Raw genomic sequence first — 18,432 nt, forward strand, 5'->3', positions numbered from 1 at the left:
GTCTCAGCGTCTGATTGCTTTTAAGCCAATCACATCTAGTTTCCCTATTAAAAATGTCTGAACAGCCGTTTTGCTCTGCCAATCAAAAGGCTTCTCCGAGACAGTGAGGATGTATGTTCCCCGTGGTGATGGTTTTGAGCCCTGACGTGGGCCCAGCCCCTGCTCACGAGGCCGCCCAGCTGGGAGCCTGAGGACCTGCGCCTCCCGCCCGAGTGTTCCACCCTCGCGAAGCTCGAAGTTTCCCCCACTTTGCCCGTGATGAGAGTTACCTGGGGCGCTAGTTAAAAATTCAGCCTCCCAGGTGTCTCCCCTTAGAGAAGCTGGCCCCGCGGTTGGGAGGGAGCCTGGGGATTTTAATTTTTGACAAGTGCCCCAGGTGATTCTCATCACAGGGCCAGTGCAGGGAAACGCCGCCCTGCGGGGCCTTCCCTCGAAGCACGGCGGCCTCCCGTGTTGAAATGCGTGGCCAGAGGTGTCTCAGCCTCCGGGAGCCACCTGAGCAGTGAGGCCACCCCAGGGTGACCACAGGGTGAGGTCTGGGAAGGGGCCTGGGTAGGGTGCAAGGAGCTGGGCTGCGTCAGACTCTGCCCCCCCCCCCCGTTGGCCATGTGACCCTGGAAACGTCCCCTTGAACTTCGTGTCTTCTCCCATAAGGGGGGGCCGCAGCAGGTCGCCAGCCGAGAGCACCACCAGTCCTGACGTTCAATGACAAACTCAGTGTCCTGAGGTTTGAGAGAACATCCCTGGGGGGCCGGGCGGGCTCTCCTGTCCACACGGAAGCCCACGCTGTCGTTTGCCTTTTTTCCTTATTTCATGGCCCCTCGTTTCATAGGAAGAAGCGTTTGTTTGTTGCTTGTTTGTCTGTTTTTCAAAGCACTCAATGGTCATTTTATTTTTTTAACCCAGGTCTCTCTAACTCTGGCTTTTGATACCAAATAATTCAAAAGTTAGAGAATGATCTTTCCAACCCCAGAAGGGGGTTATTTTGAAACCAGATTTTTTTTTTAAATAGCCTCTGTTTGTAGTCTGTCGGATAGATCTTTCCAGAGTGTGTCTTCTCCAACAAAAATGTCACTCGAGGTTTCAAGTACTCCTTCCTCCCATCCTGTGGTACTTGAGTCTCTAAACACCCTGCACTTGGAAGCATCAGCGTGGTTCTCTGGAGCGAGACAGAGCTATGAGTGAAATTGCCTGAATACTTTTAAAAAAAGTCCCTGCATCATCTCCTTGGCCCAGGACAGCAGTCGCAGAACTCGGGGGCCTGTGCGCATGTTTGAGGGGCGGGCAGCCACCCGGGCCTGGGTGCCGAGGGTGGACGTGGCTTGGGCCTTGGTCCAGGTGACCCCGAACTGTCTGTAGCCCCCAGATGCTGTTTTCTGACAATCCCCAGGTCATCCCCACTAGAGACATCCCAGACAGCCGTTGCCTGATGGTCGGGATTTCCGCCGTCTCGGCTTTGCGCGCAGCACTGCCGCAGTCCCTTGGGGTTCCCGGTGGTTCTCCCCTGCGCTTCCTGCCCCTGTTCCAGCACACATCGGCACTTTATCATCTGCCCCCCAACCTGGAAGCTACTCCCCTCTCCTCTGTTACTTCCCCTCCACCCGGCCTTGGCCCTGATCTAGAAGATTCACGGTCAGATTTCCTGCTACTGCCTTCGCTTGGCAAGACTGTGACTTTAGGGAACTGAAGCAATAGCTTAAGGGCTGGGCCTCCATCCCGGGGAGCGGAGAGCCTCCTTCTCCTTTTCTTTGCCTGAGGTCACATCCCTTGACCTATTGGGACAGAGTGGGGACCAGGTACCAGCTCCACTGGGGAGGAGACAGGACCGCCAAGTTGTCAGCACATGTTGCAGGGACCCCAGAAATCCTTGGTGCTTGGGCCAGGAGGCAGTCCTGGTGGCCCCATGGGGGGCGGGGGCTGGGCCACAGCCTCTGTCACCACACACCGGGAATCGCCCCAGGCCGTGGCCCGGGTCCAGCTGAACGCTCGTCCCGCAGCTCCGAAGGGCACTTCCGCGGCTTGGCTCTCAGGACACGCACTGGAGCCCTTTGTTCCCGCCGCAGCTCTCGGGCTCGGCAGTGGCAGCGGGACTGGGTGCCTCACAAGAAACCACTTGTTTGTCCCTGAATGGAAGCACAGAGGCTCTGAATTTGCAAACCTGCTTAAGAACCTGTGCGGCAGCTCTTTCCTTCCTCCGGTTCCCGCGGCCTTTCTGCCGCCCGCGAGCGCGCCTCTGGGAAGGTCTTGTGTGGGCAAGAACAAGGCAGGATTCTCAAAGAGCCTTTGGACCCGATGGAAGGAGAAAAGTTTTAAAAATCAGATTAAGGGTGTAAATCGCACAGCCCTCCACAACCTGTTGCAGGAATAACACCTTCCAAATCTAGGAAGGAAGCACCTGCGGGCCCCCCCCACCCCTACACCCCCCCTGCCCCTCGCCCCCGCCCCGGGGGTCTGGCTGCCTCCTGGGAAGCTGATCCCCATCAAGGTCAAGTCAGGATTAGCCAACTTGGAGAGCGAGTCCTTGCTGCACTGAGGTAGGAGGGAGTACAGCTGACTTGGGAAAAGCCGCTGCTCTCCCTGCGGTCAGCCCCACTCTGCAGAGCAGAAGGGAGGAGCCTCGTGTTCTTCCAGCCTCGCCCCAGGGCACCCTGGGCCAGAGAGAGCAGGGTGCTCCCTTCTCCACCCGGTGTGCGTGCGCCCCAGAGTCCGTGAGTCCCGGTCACCTTAGGCGGCGGCCACATCTCTTAGTCCTCCTCATCTCTTTCCACATCCTCTGCCTGGGCCTCCCCTCTTGGCTTCCGCAGCCCTGGCCCGTGGAAACGGATGTGCCCAGTCGGGCTCAGACCCAGCATTGACATCCCAGGGCACCCCTTCGTTGCTTCTGGAAGCCTGGTCCCATCACAGCTGAGCTGGCTCCTCTGCCCGGCATCCCAATGAGAGCCCGCTTTGTAGCTCAGCGGCTTCCATCCCTCTCGCCAGCTCCGGCAAACACTGCGTTGTGTGCCTGTTTGTCTTTGCCAGACAGGCAGCTGGCGAGATGTGAGAGGCTTTTCTCTTCCTGGAGCTCAAGATCATTTAACCACCACCGAGTTCAGAGAACCTGGGCCTCGGAGCTTGAGGCGGGACAGGGGAATTTGGGAAACGTTCACTGCAGCCTCCTCTCACACTGTCATCCCGAATTGTTTCCTTTGTCCAGAAAGCCTTAACTTGCCTCTAGAATATTCCCTGGTGTGACAACGGTATTGTGGCATTGGAATTTGAATGATTCTGCTGTGGGATTTTGAAGCCAAACCACAGCAAAACCAGAGGCTCTTCCAGCCCCTACGCACATTTCAAGACCTGGCAATTGAAGGAAAGCTTTTCTCCTCCCTGCCTTATCCCTGAGCAGAGCAGAGTGAAGTCCCCTCTCCTAGTCAACTAGGATTGCTTTTGCTAAACTGTATCTGAAACTGACGGGAGGGTGCCTGGCCCCTGCTGGCAGTGAGACCTGGAATCCCACCCAACCCAAGAGCCGCTTCTGGCTGCCGGGCCAGCTGCTGTCCCTGCTTCGGACGCTGCCGCGGCTTTTAGAAGCAGCTGCTGAGACCTCTGGCCAGTAGGCTGGCCACTCTCAGACCCCCGGCCAGTAGGCAGCTGACCCCTTTGGAAGAGTCACCCCCCTCCCTGTTTTCTGGACTGTTTTTCCTAGCATGTACCTGGTTCAAGCTTTCACGTTCCGCTAACGAGTAAGCTGACGTTAATGTCTAACCGGTGGATTAAGACTTTTAACAGGACTCCTGTCAATCAGTAGTGAACTCGATCCCCTGCCTCTGCCCGCTTCTGGTTCCCACTAGCCAAGAAATCTGCTATTGCCATAAGTGGGGGACAGTCCCCTGATAGCACCTACAGAAATACCTTTCACTCGATGGGCATTCTCCTTCCAGACACCCACACGGAGCAGCCAGCAGTCGCCCGGAGTGGCTGCTGACCCCCTGATGCCAGTGCTGCCAGCCGCGCCCCTCCCTGGCTGTTCCCGTGGGCGGACCAAACCCTTGGGTGGAGGAGTGGGTTTCTCTTGGGGGCTTTAGGTCAGTTACCTAAAGCACAAGCCCACGTGGCCTCCGGGCACCTCCGCACCAGGTCTGGATGATCCGGCCCCTCCCACTGCCTCAGGAAGACCTTCACTGTACCTGAGCTCTGACTTCCGCCGCTGCGGCTGCCTTAGCACACCCAGGGGCGGGCGGGCGGGGGCCCGCGGGCCCCCCTTTTCTTGGCTATCCTCCAGTCAACCACATTCTTCTGTTGGCAGATCTGCTTCCAGATTGATTTTTGAGAACCATCACTTTCACATTCCTAATTTTCGTTTGTTTTGTTTGATTTTCTGTGTTTTATTTAGATTTTCTGAAACTTAAAATGCTGCCCTGGAAATAATGTATTTTTGAGTTTGTGTCCTGAAAACCTCTGTGCTGCCGGGTTTGGGGGAAATACAGGACCCTCCAGCACCGAGGTGTTTAAGATTTGCAACTAGCAATGCAATTTTTTCTAAATATGAGGATATTTACCTTTATTAAGAAATTACACTAAACAACTGTGTCCTTGACCATTTTATGTTCTCATCTTACTTTTGGTTCTATTTTGATTCTGAGTGGTGGTAAGCAAAGATCATTTCAACAAAAACTGTAATTTTGTTATCTTTGATTCAATGGAATTTCTTTACTTAAAAAAATAAAGATTTTAAAATGTGGCATGGCTGTGTGTCCTTGGGTGAGGGGGTTTTCTCGGGAGGAGTCGCTCTGTCTTCCCCAGAGCGTGAGCTTGAAGGTAAGGGGCTCAGCACCAAGTTCTCATCACAACTGATCTCCACCCAAACTTGCCACCACCACCAAAGAACGACCAGCCTCACCAGGGAGCTGACCAGCCCGTAGTCCCCAGGCCAGAGAGCCGAGGCCTGGGCTAAGCAAGACGCCGGCATTTAGCCCCTTTGCTCTGTAAGCGAAGCTCGTGGACGCGGGCCGGTGGGACGCAGCTACGTGGCCACCGTGATCTAGATGCTTCTCTGACAACGCTGGCTTCCCTGAGTCAAGGTCACCTGAACTAGCTGAGCGGCGGTGGTGTTTGCTTCTACTTTGGACCTGCCTGAATCCAAGCGGAGGGTCCCTGGGGGTCAGGGTTGGGTCCAGCCAGGAGAGGGCCACGGGGCAGCTTTGCACTCAGAGCTGCCTCCCCCGACTGGGCAACAGCAGGGGATGGGGGGGAGGGTATGAAGGACGGACCATCACAGGACCGATATCAGATGTCGGAGTGCAGGTGTGCCTCGCAGGTGAGCCAGCCTCCTCCCACAGGCCCAGCCCCACGCCCAAAGTGGCCAGACCAGCAGTGTGACTATGCAGCCGCCTCTCTTTTTTCCCCTTCTCCTTTTCCTAGTAATCTGTCCTTTTGAAAAGTAAAAAATCATAATAGTCTTTGCTGATCCACGAAAACCAACTCACAAGAGCTTTCAGACCCGGGAGTCAAGCAGCCTGCCACGCGGTCACCTGGCACCGGCCAGTGCACAATTCAGCTTCCCTGAGGCGATGCTGTGGCCCCCAATCCCTCACTGTCCCAGGAGGGCCCCCGTATTTGTCATTTTATCTTTCATCAGCAGGCCCCTTCCTGCTAGTCCTGCTAGTAGGAACGTGTCCCCCCCAGGCTGGTGGCCCTTTCCCTGCTGAGAGCCCGGCCTTTGCCTGCACCTTGGCCAACTGACTGCATCTGCTAAGGGGCCAAGCTCCCCTGGGGCAAGTGAGCCCAACATTCCTGTTCAAATCACTGGTATGAGGCGGAATCCCTGCCTGGTCCCAGACACCCCCAGAAAGGAAGTGTCCGCATTTGGTGGCTTCGACGTTTTGTCGTCCCCCTTCCTCTCATTAATGTGGGGTAGTAGCACTGCAGGATCGGAGCGCATAGGCTGCTGGGACTTTGTGAGGTCTTCCCAAGGGCGGCACCTTGGGGGTCATCTGGCGAGCTGGTCCCTGTGCTGGCAGGCAGTGCCGCGGTGAGACCAGCAGGGGGCGCTGTCAGCCCGCCGTCGGCACCCACTTGCTGGGTCCACACCCTGGGCCTTGGGCCTCACCAAGACCATGGGCTTCCTGGCAGACCCCCTGCCTAAGTGAGGCCTTGCACTGCTGGCTTTAAGGGGGACCCCAGCACCCCATTTGGGCTTGAAAGAAAACAAAAGCTGCCCCGGGGACCTCCTGGAGGGCATTTGCCTGCTGCTTTCCTCGTCCCCTGATCTCATGCTTAAATTAGAGACCCCACAAATCAGACCCCAGCCCACAAGGAGGGCCAGGGAAGGAGGCAGCCATCCAGGAGGGAGCCACCACTGCCTGCCTCGGATTGGGGGCACAGCTGTGTTGACAACTTGAGGTGATTACACCCTTAGCGGCTGATGTTCTTGGAGGTCCCTCCTGCTCATGCTGGTGAGACCCCTTTTTTAAAGGCTGGAATTCCATCTGAGATTTGATTTGGATACATGGTGCCTCAGTTTTTACAAGGGTCTGAAGGGTTTAGGGGAAATCCAGCCAGCGTCCCCCCGCCCCCACCCTTCCACCCACCATAAATTGCTATTATTCTCCTTCCGGCTCGCTAGTCCAGGGTAAACACTGATCACGAGCCTGGACTGTCGACTGAACATTATAAAGAAGGAAATGTCTTGGGTGATGAGCTGGCAAGTCCCAGAAATGCAAGAACAGATGTAAGAAATCTATGCACATATATGGGTGCTTGTGTCTGCGAGGGGACCAGGCCACCCCAAAGTGGGTGCTTCCCCCGAGTTGAGTGGAAAATCCCCTCTTGCCGGCAGCTGTTGAACGGCTCCAGGGGCAGGATGATTAGTGCGCAGTCCTCGCTCATAATCTTTTTATTGGTTGTTGGGGAGGGGAGGGGGGGTTAAACCAGCTCTCCTGCCTGTGTCCACAGACCCTGAGAGCAAAACTCCGGTACAAAGGAACCACCAGAGATGCCGCCAGACTCTTCGAAATTCAGCCCACCCAAGGCACTGCCCTCAAGCTGCAGAGGCGATAGGATGTCGCTGCTCCCAGCTCCGCTGGTTCCGGGGAACTCCCGCTATTGTAACGTCCCCTAACTTGGCATCTAGTTCGCCCCAGCTTCCTGGGACCCAAGCCCTCCAGGGAGCACTTTCCCCAGCCCTGGGGTCAGGACGGCCGGCGCTGACTGCTGCAGAGGCTGCCAGCGGCCGCGCTCAGAAGGCTGTGTCCTCCTGGGCCCGAGGGCCGAAGAGCCACTCGGCGACAAGCTTGCCGTCGTACTTGGGCAGTGTGCCCCCGAAGTCGGCGGGCAGGATGTCCTTGTCAATATCCTGGAAGAAGCCGGAGAGGTCGTCGCCGTGGACGAAGACCTGCAGGGAGCAGAGGACACGCAGCTGAGGGCGGTGTCAGGGCTGGGGGAGAAGCGTGGAGGGTCGGCGGGACAGGGGCACAGGGTGCCACGTCTGCCCGGGCTGTGGGACAGCATCTTGGGGGGCCCCACCCCTCTTGTGCTGTGGCCTGTGCCCTGCCCCCCAGCAGACCTCCACCCCCCGCCCCCACGGGCTGGCGCACCCGCTGGAGCAGCTTGCCCTTGAGGAAGGGCCTGACCACGCTGAAGGTGGTGGTGAAGTACCACGGCTGGTGGATGAAGTGGACGGCTTTGAACCGGGCTGGGAAGGAGTCCTGCGAGAGAGAGAGCACCCCAAAGACCTCATAGACCTAGGGCCCACTCACCCGCCCACCGCCTTGACCCCCGGCACCAGCACACACTCCTCTCATCACAGGTTGCCCTGAGGACAGCCCCCCTAGTGACTGGGGAGCCTTGGCTCCACCCGGGATCGGAACTGCAGACAGTTGGGGTGGGGGTTGCGCCAGTCAGGGCTATTCATGGTGCGTGCGGTCGACCTCTAAAGCCCTGCTGGCACCGCCACACGGGCCACAGACCCCCTCCAGCCTGCAAAAGGCCCTGCGGGACAGGCCCGGGCACACCTGGAGCATGTTCACCATCTTCCTGAGGTCGGAAGGCCGCAGCCCAGCAGCCTGCTGCACAGTGAAGCCCTTGAAGTTCTCAACGATGCAGAAGCCGTTGATCTGCGTCTCCTCGTTCTCCAGTAGCTTCTCCAGGATAAAGCAATAGGCCTGCAGGATCTGGGGTGCAGAATGGACTGGCTCTAAAAGCCCAGCCTGCCGGGGAGCAAAAACTGGGCTATCCTTTCTGAAGGAGATCTGTCCCAGGCTCGAGCTGGGACGGTCCACCTCTGTGAGTGTGTGAACCCCAGAAAATAACCTGGAGCCCCATGTCCATGGCTGGATGCCCAAGTGTTTGTCCATATGCTCCTGTAACAGCAGAAATGTGATGTTTCTCCTGGAGCTCATTAACTTAAAGTTCATAGGGGAAATACGCAAGAAAAGCCAGAAAGACCCTGAGAAAAGCTATCCCCAACAGATGTTAAGTGAGCTATACAAGTTATGATGAAAACAGTGATACTGGGGCCCAAACAGACAGAAACTGATAGAAAAGAATAGAAAGTTCAGAAGTAGACCCGAGTGCATATGAAAATAGAGGCTATGATCACGGGGGCATCTCAAGTTATTGTGGGAAAAGATGGACTTCAAAATACATGGTGTCAGGATCTGTTTAAGATGAATGTGTCCCTTTTTTCTTTAAAGATTTATTTATCCAAGAACCAGGGTACAGGCCAGATGCGCGGGAGGGTGAGAGGATACACCAGAGACCGAGCAGGGAGCAGAACAGGCAGACGGATGAAATACACTGCTGAGGGGAGAAGCAGGGAGACAGGAGAGGTCTGCCACGCCATGTGGGTAGCTCCCTGGCCGGCTGGGATCGAACCCACGCTGCAGAGGCTGCGGACAGCTTCACAGTGTGACGCTCAACTGCCTGCACCACCAGAGAGGCCCCCTTTTTTCTTTTTAAGGCCCAGTGACATGCTCCCAAGACAAACCCTAACTCCCCACCCAGGGCAGCTCTCTCAAGGGCCTAACAAGAGAAATCGCATGGCTATAAATGCAGAGATCTCAGGCTGCCAAATGCTCGGAAACCGTGCTTTCTGGACTCTCCCCCAGCCCATGGTCCGGGAGCCCCTATCCTCTGTGTGGCTGCCAGCTATCGGCGTTTGGCAGGGCCGACCCAGCTGCTGGCCCACAGCGGTCATCTCACTGGGCGGGGTATGGTGTGGGGGGGCTGGAGGGGGCAGTAGCCCCGCTCGCAGGCTGCTGGATTTTGAAGTTGGCACATCCGAGCCATTCTCCTCCTGCCTGGCGGCTACTGGCCACACCACACCTCCCAGGGAGCCAGGAGTCAGGGCCCCAGAGAGGGCAAGGTCAGGGAGGGGACACAGCCCAGGAGCTGGGAGGGAGCCTGGGAGTCCCCGCTGACCTCGTCGAAGGTGACCTCCTCGCAGTCCCAGTCCTCGATGTTGAAGAGCAAGACCACCCGGCCATACCTGTCCCGGCTGGAGAGGACCCCAGGGAAGCCAGCCTCCACAGTGCGGCGGACGGCCTCCAGGGACAGGCTGTCAAAGAGCTCGGGGTACTGCAGCCGGAAGCTCACATAGCCTGGTGGAGGGGGGCAGAGAACCCCCTTAGGGAGGCATCCCGTCCGGGGGGGGGGTGCCCAGAGACCTGGCCCCTGCCTGGCTCCTCCGACATCCTGTGTGTCGGGGGAGGCGGGGGGTGGAGGGTGTGTTCAACCTTTCTGAGCCTCATTTTTCTTCTCCAAAAAATAGGCTGAAGGGCGCTATCGGCCTGGGCCAGACCGTTGGTGATAAGGCAGATTCTGGGCCTGACCAGCTTGTAAACTATACAAACGTGACGTGTGATCTGATATCTGAGGCCAGATGTGACTTGTATTTCTCTCTCCCACGGGCAGAGCCACAGGTGGACACAGCGTGGGGTGGAGGGAGACCCGCAGACAAAATTCAAGCCCCAAGTAGGGTGCAGAGGCGCTTTATGATCCCAGCGGAGCTGTGCCACCCACAAGCCCATCCTGACCTGTCCTGAACAGGTGCCCAGCCCTGCAGCTGCCAGGCCCAGAGGGGGATGGGGAGCATGAGCCAAGGGGGTCCCGCTGAGCTGGGGGAGGGGGACTCCTCCCTCCTTGGGCACCCAATTTGGGTGACTCCATCCTACCCAGTGAGTTCCAAGGCCTGGAAGGGGGGGAGAGGAGCCAGACCTAGAGGCCTCTGCCGCTCACTCACGCTTGCATTTCCAGTCGGAGCTGGCCAGGATCCTGGGGGGATCACTTCACACTCACCCCCGTTTACAGGTAGGATAAGGAGGCTCAGAGGGCTTGGCTGGCCAGGGAGGGAACGGCTGCCAAGTGGAGGGGCGGGTCTCCTCTGGGGAAGGACCACCCCAGCTTAGGGCCACCCCTCCCGGTTGCCACCCCGGCCCCACCGTCTCACCCTGCAGCAAGTCGTAGGCGCGCTCCACGTGGAACTTGCGCGCACGGATGAAGCGCAGAAAGAAGGCGCTGTCCCATCCCTGCGCCCTCTCGGCCACCGCCAGGGCCAGCGCCTGCCCCGAGGCCGCCTGCTCCCGCACCAGCTCCCGCAGCTCTCGCACAGCCTCCTCCCGGCTCTCCTCCCGTTCATTCAGCTCGTCCTTGGCCTGGAGCAAAGCGCAAAAGGAGCCCACAGGAGTCTCCCCCCGGGGCCGGACCCACGGACAGCGCACGGCCTTCGGCAGCACCTGCCCCCGCCCTCGGCTACCAGTTCTGTTTGGAGAAAATGAGGCCAAGCTGTTCCTCCTGGGCTCGTTCGCTGGAGAAACCCCCAGATTAAACGTTTCCAGCAGTCCCAGCCTGCACTTACTGGCGCCCTTCACGCCAAGCTTTCAATGCACTGTATGTTTAAATCCTTGCACAACCTCCCACAGTAGGGAGAGCAAGCTTATCCCCTTCTCTCAAAGGCGCGCCCTGGGGTTCACGGAGGCAAGCTAGCCTTGCCTGAGGCCACCTGAGCAGACGATTGGAACTGGACTCAGCCTGGACTTCTCAAAGCCCAGCTCTGCCCCTCGGGCTTCATTCCCATCTTTGCAAAACCAAAGATGGCCGGCAGGGGGCAGCCTGCCTCCCCCGCCCTCCCCGCAGCGCTGGCCCTAGAGGACCGCAGCACTTGCCAGCCAACTCTCCTCCACACAAGAGGGGGAGTCGGCCCTTGGGGGGGGGGCGGCTATCGGCACCATTCCCTGGAGGTGCTCAGGGAAGCAGAGAGGAAGCAGAAGCAGCCCGGTCTCCCCCTAACCCCCCAGGGCAGTCTGGTCCTGTCTGGGCAGCTCCAGCAGCGTCCTCCACAGGCACAGAAGGCCAGGCCCAGGAGGGAAAGCCAGTCCCGCTGGAGGTAGGTGTGATCCCAGGACTCAGGCCTCTTGCCTGTCCAGAGGGCAGTAGCTGGGCAAATTGGTGCCTCGAACCTACAAATCCAGGATGAGCCTGGTCCAGGGGCCCTAGGCTCGGGCACTGCTGCCAGGGCTCACTGTGGGTGCTGTGGTTCGGATCAGGCTGACCTGTTGCTGCCAGGGCCCTGACTTCTACGGTAGCACCGGTCACATTCCAAACTTGTTGCCTCCCCAGAGTGCCCCTCCCAGCACCCAGGGCCACCTCACCTTCTGCAAGGTGTGGGGGGGCAGCTGGCTGCATGGGCCAAAGACAGGCCCGTGGTCCTTGGTGGTAAGCCGGTCCAGCTGGGCTCGGAGCGCCTGTTCCTCTTCAGAGACCATGCGGTACGTGCCCGCCTAGGGAGTTAGGACAAAGCAGGAGCAGGCCCCATTAGTGGGGGGCTGACAGCTGCAAGGGCTGCTCACATCCTAGGTCAGTGCCTTTGCCCCTCCCTTTGGATGGGGACTGCAGGGAGGTTGTGGGGTGAGTGCCCGTATGCCTGGTACCCCTGAGCAGACCAGATGTTGGGGAAGCAGGGAGGGATTGAGGGAAGGAGGGGAGGGCAAAGAGGAGCCCCAAGGTGTAGGGGTACCCACCTCCTCTGACATGCTGCTCTGGAAGACCTGGAGTCCCTGGCAGAGGAAGGGCCTGTGTCCTCCACCCCAGTTTCTGCAGGTGGGCTCCCTGGGAGAGGAGGTTGGCCGTGCTGAGGTCACAGGCACGGTTCTGTGATGGTCTCAGAACCAGGGCCTCAGTCACACTTGGTAGAAATGCAGGTGCCTGGGCCCCAGCACCTGTGATTCTTACCCAGGAAGTCTGGGCTGGCGTCCAGAAAACCACACTTTGAAGTAGCCCCCCAGATGACCACAGATGCTCCCCCTTGTGAAACTCCTTTGAGGGCAAACACAAACACAAATACAGTTGACCCTTGAACAACAGATTTGAACTGCAGACTTTTTTCCATAAATATGTAAATGTCTTGTTCCTCCTTAGGATTTTTTTTAAAGATTTATTTATTTTTGCATGCAAGACCTGGGGTGTAGGCCAGAGGTGCAAGGGCGAGAGGATTCACCAGAGACAGAGTGGGGAGCAGAACAGGCAGATCTTCTGAAATACACTGCTGAGGGGAGCAGCAGGGAGTCAGGAGAGGTCTGCTGTGCCATGTAAGTCACCTCCCTGGCCAGGGATCGAACCCATGCTGCAGTTGCTGCGGACAGCTTCACAGTGCTGAGACTTAACCCCTGTGCCACCAGGGAGGCCCTCCTTAGAATTTTCTAATTAACACTTTTCCTCTACTTAGTGTAAGAATATAGCATATAGTACATAAAGCAGAAAAAATGTGTGTTCATCGACCGCTTTCATTTTCAGTAAGGCTTGGGTCAACAGCAGCTTCTTCGTTTGGGGGAAGTCAAATGTTATACTCAAATTTTCCATCGTGTGGGGATCACGGCCCTAATCCCAGTGTTGTCAAGGGTCAGCTGTACCTCTTACCTCAGTTCTTCCAGATGAGTCGACCCAGCCAGGAAAACCCTTGAGTTGGCCTTCTTTCTCAGCCACAGGATCTTTGGGTCCCTCCTCTGGTCCGGACCCTCCTCCACCCAAAGAGGGACCTCAGAAACCTCCCACCCCAGAGGGTGACCCTGACCTCAGGAGGCATGGCGACCTCTCATCATGCTGGGTGCATGCACTGTGCTTTGGGGTGCACTAAGCATATTCAAATCCATTCTCTCAAGCTGGGACTGGCATGATTATTACCATTTAACCGAGCAAGAAACAGACCCTGGAGAATAAGTGACTTGTCCAAGGTCACACGGTCAGAAACTAGTCAGGGATTAGGATTCATGCCCAGGTTCTGACTTCACCTCTCCTCAGCGGGAGGAAGTCCTGGGTGGCAGAAATTGGACCTGGATTGCAATCAGCCTCTTTCCAGCTGCAAGTTTTGTGTTTTAACCTGAGTCCTGCCTGCTGTAATTATGACGATTTCATTCAGTAACCTAAACATAAGCAGGACTTGGCCACCCAAACAAATCCCAGCCATCACCCATGGACTACACCTGCTCGCCCACTGAGGATTTTGGGAGGTAATGCTCCTGTTTCCAGATTTTTTGTTTTCTGCCTCAAAGCATCCCCAAGTGCCTTCAAGGTGCCTCTGACCAGGTTCCTATTGGTCGATTCTGTCACCTGTTGGCACAGGTGGAACTTGAGACCATCTACCTTTGATACTTGGAGCCAAGACATCTCCAGGCAAACTCACTGGGATGGTGGGTGAAGGGTGAAAACCCCTTAGGGTCAGAGACACTGGGTTTGAATCTGGCTTTGTCATTTACTGCTCTGTGACCGTCAGCAAGTTAATGGGCCTTTCTGAGCCTGTTTCCTCATCTGCAACTTGGGGGTAATAATGACACCGCCCAGAGTTGTAATGAAGACCAGACACTAGGTGTTGCTCTAAGGCAGTTATCTCCCCTTTCACAGCATCATTCTGACCATCACCCCAACTTGCACTGGGACACTTGGAGGATCTGAAGGCTCTCCATGTCCGCCTCTCTCATGCCACAACTCCAGAGGCAGGGAAGTCCTGGGAGCTGTACTGCTCCAGCAGGAACCCACCCAAGCCCTCTCTCTGGAGGAGAACTTCCAAATACGTGGGCAGAGGACAAGCAGTCTGAAGTCTGTGCTCTCACTTCAGATTTTGCTGCAACAGGAATGGAACCGCCTCAGGAGCTCAGCCAGGAGACCAGGCAGACACCCCAGCCAGTTACGCAAGCCATCAAGATAAGATCTTCCATCTCAGAAATAGGCAGAGTCAGTGCAGTAACACTTTTCTAAATATAGCCAAGCTAATTATGGGCTATAATATAGCTGACTTACGAAGTATACACAAGGAAAACATACCCCCCTCCCTCCACGTGAAGGCTGTTCCCTGCCTCCTAAGGTTCAGATAAAATACCAAATACTCATTTACAGGTGAGTGTCAGATCACCAGAAAATCTCTTTGATGTGTAAGTATGTCCCCTTCAATATTTGGGGTATACTTATACTTGCTGTTCACCTGAAAATCACACTGACCTGGGCATCTTGTTTTCATCTGCTAAACCCACCACCAGGTTGGTCCCCCTCACCCTGGAGTATGGCCTGTTGGTTTCTGTTTTAGGGGCAGTCTGGGTTGTGGTCTCCCCACCCCGGACTCCTCACCCCAGTCCTGGACTTCCTGGTCAGGCTGAGCCCTGATACTGACTTACCCCCAGGTCAGCAGCTCCTCCTTGGGGCCACCTGGTGCCCGAGTCCTGAGGACCCAGATGTTGCCTCTGTTGGGGGGGCGTGTCAGTCAGCAGGTCTGGATTACCATGTCACAAGGAACTGCTCACAGTTCCCCTGTTAAGTCAGGCTCACAGGGAGGCCCAGGTTGGGGCAGGCAAGCACAGGGGAAAGGGGCTCAGCAGGGCCTGACTGGGCCGCCTCAAAGCCCTCCTTTGTGTGGGGCTGCTGCTGGCTCAAGGTCCTGCTCAGCCATGTGGAAGCAAGAGGGGGGGCCTCTGGGGCCCTTTCCCTCTGCTGCCTGCTCTCCACCTCCCCACAGGGTCTGACAAAGCCCCCCAGGGTGGGACATGCAAGATCCAGAGGGAGAGTTTGTTTCATTTTTAATTATCTATGTTTCTTTTTTCTTTTCTCATCAAGTTTTTGCTGATTTGCCCTTCGTTTGGGAGGCAGTACAGTCCTGGGACTACAGCTTCCTCTCCCTCCCCCTAAGCTGTGCCAGCTAACTGGAGGGAACCCAGGCCTGTCACCCACTGAGGGATACCAGTGGAGATGGGAGCTGATTAAGGAGGAGCTGGGCAGGGTAAACCCGCCGCCTTCCAGCCAGAAAGGCCAGCGACAGGAGCAGCTTGGGGCACCCCAGCTCCTCGCCTACCCACCCCAGAATCGGGTCCCTGTTAAGTGGGGATGTGGTGGTGCTCAGCTCCGGGCTTGGTGCTGTGAAGTGGACTGCAAGTGCCCCACAGTCGTGAAGGCAAATGCTCAGTCAGTGTTGACTGATGTTGTTCTGATGCGATGCTGGCGGCTCATGAGCAGGGTGCTTGGGTTCCCTGAGTAAAGTGTGTCCCCCACCAAGTTCCTGTGTGGCGGGTGTGGGGTGTGGGGGTGCTTAGGGGACCTGGAAGTCGTCTGCCGGAAATAGAGGGGGTGATGGACACGTCTGAAATAGTCCCACGAACAAAGGAAGGAAACATATGAGGGAAGGGTGAGAGGATTCACCAGAGAGAGTGGGGAGCAGAACAGGCGGACGTACTGAAATACACTGTTGAGGGGGCAGCGGGGAGAGAGGAGAGGTCTGCTGCGCCGTGTGGGTAGCTCCCTGGCGGGGCTAGAACTCAGGCCGCAGTGGCTGGTGAGAGTTTCATGGCGCTGAGACTCAACCTCTTGCTCCACCAGGGAGGCCCAGACACTGCATTTGCAAGAGACACACACACACACACACACACCCATCGCTGCACAGCCCGCGCATGCTCAATGGGGCTCGCGTCCCGCCCGAGGCGCCGCCGGCGGAAGTGGGCGGCGGGGGCGTGGCCTGCGGCGGGAGGGGCGCCGGAAGTGCGGGGGCGGGACGTGCGGCGTGAGCGCCGGAAGTGCGCTGGCGTTCGTCTGCGCGGGAGTTTTGGAAGTCGGCGGCGGCGGCTGCGGTGAGTCCGAGGGGACGGCGCCGCGGGACCTGCCCCGGGGCGGGCGTGAGAGGACCGGGGCTCCCGGCCGCAGGGGCGCTCTGGTGTCTCCCGGGGCCGGCGCTCCCCCGCGCCCCCCGGCTGCGCGCCGCCCTCCTCTCGGGGGGCTGCCCGGGCCGCCCCTCCAACCGGTCAGCGCCTCCCGTCCAGGGGCCCCCCCGAGCCCCGCTCCACCTGCTTGTCTCGCCCGGCTGGTGCCTCCTTGAGCGCAGGGGAGCTGCCGGGAGCTGCCGCGCGCCCGCCTCCGAGCGCCTGTGCCCGCCGAGACAGGCGGAAGTCGGGCTCGGCTCATCCCCCTGCACCGGGCTCCTTGCGCTGGGCCCGCGGGTTCCCTGTCCTCCGCCCCCCAGGCCCTGACGGCGGCGGGGGGTTGGGAAGGAGGCAGAACCTTGGCGTCTGGGGTCAGGCTCCGAGTTCAGCTCTTTCTGGCCTCCTGACTGAAAGGTTCGGCGCGGTAAAGAAAAGGAGAGCCAGGCTAAATTTCTCAAAGAAAGGAAAAAATTTTTTATATTCAATTTTTAAATTAATATTTTATTTTATATAATTCTTACATCATTTTTCATTTCTGCACAATGTATGCATTATCATTTTGGTTATATTCCGCATACAATTGCACCCCCCCTTATTTTGACCCTAGTCCTTCCTCTTCCCTTCCCTTTCCTCCCCCCACCCCGTGGTGTGTCTCTGGTTTATAGTTGGTTGTTGATATTGATTTTTACTTTGTATTAGTCGTTTTCTAAATTCCTGATATGTGTGAGACCATCCCGTATTTTTCCTTTTTTTTTTTTTTTGTTAAGATTCATTTTTATTTATTTATGCAAGCACTGGGTACAGTCAGAAGCGCGGGAGGGTGAGAGAATTCACCGGAGCCAGAGCGGGAAGCAGAGCAGGCAGAAGGACCGAAGGACACTGCTGAGGGGAGCAGCCGGTGGCAGGAGAGGTCTACGCGCCATGTGGGAACCTCGCAGGCGGCCCGGGAGCAAGCCGGGGATCAAACCGGCGCTGCAGAGGCTGCGGGCAGCTTCGCAACCCAGCACTCAACCGCTGCGCCACCTGGGAGGCCCTTCCTTTACTTTCTGGCTTAGTTCGCTGAGCATGATCCCTTCCAGCGCCATCCATGATGCTGCAAACTGCATGTGTTTATCTTTTTTGAATGCTGAGTAATATTCCATGGTGTATATGGACCACATCTTCTTGATCCAGTCATCTATTTTTGGGCATTTGGGCTGTTTCCAAAGCTTAGCTATTGTAAATAGTGCTGCTATAAACATAGGGGTGCAGGTGTTCTTTGGAATTGATGTTTCTGTGTCCTTTGGGTAAATACCTAGGAGTGGAATTGCTGGATCATATGGAACCTCTATGTTTAATAGGTCAAGATATCACACAGCTCTCCATAGTGGTTGCCTGGGTGTGCACTCCCACCAGCAGTGCAGGAGAGTTCCTTTTTCTCCACAACCTCACCAACATTTGTTGTTGCTTGTTTTTTTAATATGTGCCATTGTCACTGGTGTGAGAGGGTATCTCATTGTAGTTTTGATTTGCATTTCGGAAGGGAAAATTTATTGTGCCGCAGGCAAACCTCACGGACCCAAGGTGGGGGTCACCTTTGAAGCCGCGCCCATTGTGGGGAGAGATGTCCTTTTATAGGGTGAGGAGAGGTTAGGCTGGAAAACTGGGTTGGCAGGGGGGAAACAGGTTTAGGCAGAACAAAGGTGTTTTTCATAGAGCAGGGTTGTTTTTCCCCTGTTTGTCAAGGGTCCTGGTGTCAGGGCCATCTTGTTTTTTTCTATGTGGGCTTCCTCATTCCTGGCATCAGCCTTTAGCTGACCTGGGGCAGAGTCCTTAGTCTCCGAACCCCAAAAGTTCTTCATCTAAATTGGGGCTAATAACACCGCCCCTCAGAGGATTATTGGAGTGAGGATCAGATTGACCACGGTGGAGGGCTGGCCCATTGCAGGGCTTCGACAATTCCTTTGTTCAACTCATTTTGATTGGCTGTCTATTAGGGGTTAATTATCTGTGCTAAGTGCTGGGCAATCATTGGTAAAACCAGAGGTGGCCCTGACATGGAGGTTTTAACTAGTTCAGTGAGAGATGAAGTTCTTAATCTAATCATATATATATATATATATATTAAAGATTTATTTATGCATACAAGAACTGGAGTGTAAGCCAGAGGTGCAGGGGGTGAGAGGATTCACCAGAGTGGGGAGCAGAACAGGCAGATCTACTGAAATACACTGCTGAGGGGGAGCAACGGGACGACAGGAGAGATCTGTGCCATGTGGGTCAGCTCCCTGGCCGACTGGGG

General features: G+C 56.7%; 1 protein-coding gene across 1 annotated transcript; it reads right to left on the reverse strand.

The window, feature by feature from the left end:
• Nucleotides 1-7,219: 7,219 nt before the first annotated feature.
• RLBP1 (retinaldehyde binding protein 1) lies at nt 7,220-12,011 on the reverse strand (the record flags this gene model as incomplete). The annotated part of the gene is made up of 7 exons (XM_084254077.1): nt 7,220-7,375; nt 7,578-7,688; nt 7,995-8,153; nt 9,403-9,581; nt 10,430-10,634; nt 11,631-11,759; nt 12,000-12,011. 7 exons carry the CDS (start codon nt 12,009-12,011, stop codon nt 7,220-7,222), a joined length of 951 nt encoding a protein of 316 aa, XP_084110203.1.
• Between the last annotated feature and the right edge of the window lie 6,421 nt (nt 12,012-18,432).

Source organism: Talpa europaea (genome assembly GCF_964194135.1).
Source record: "Talpa europaea genome assembly, chromosome: 14".
Classification (NCBI taxonomy): Eukaryota; Metazoa; Chordata; class Mammalia; order Eulipotyphla; family Talpidae; genus Talpa; species Talpa europaea.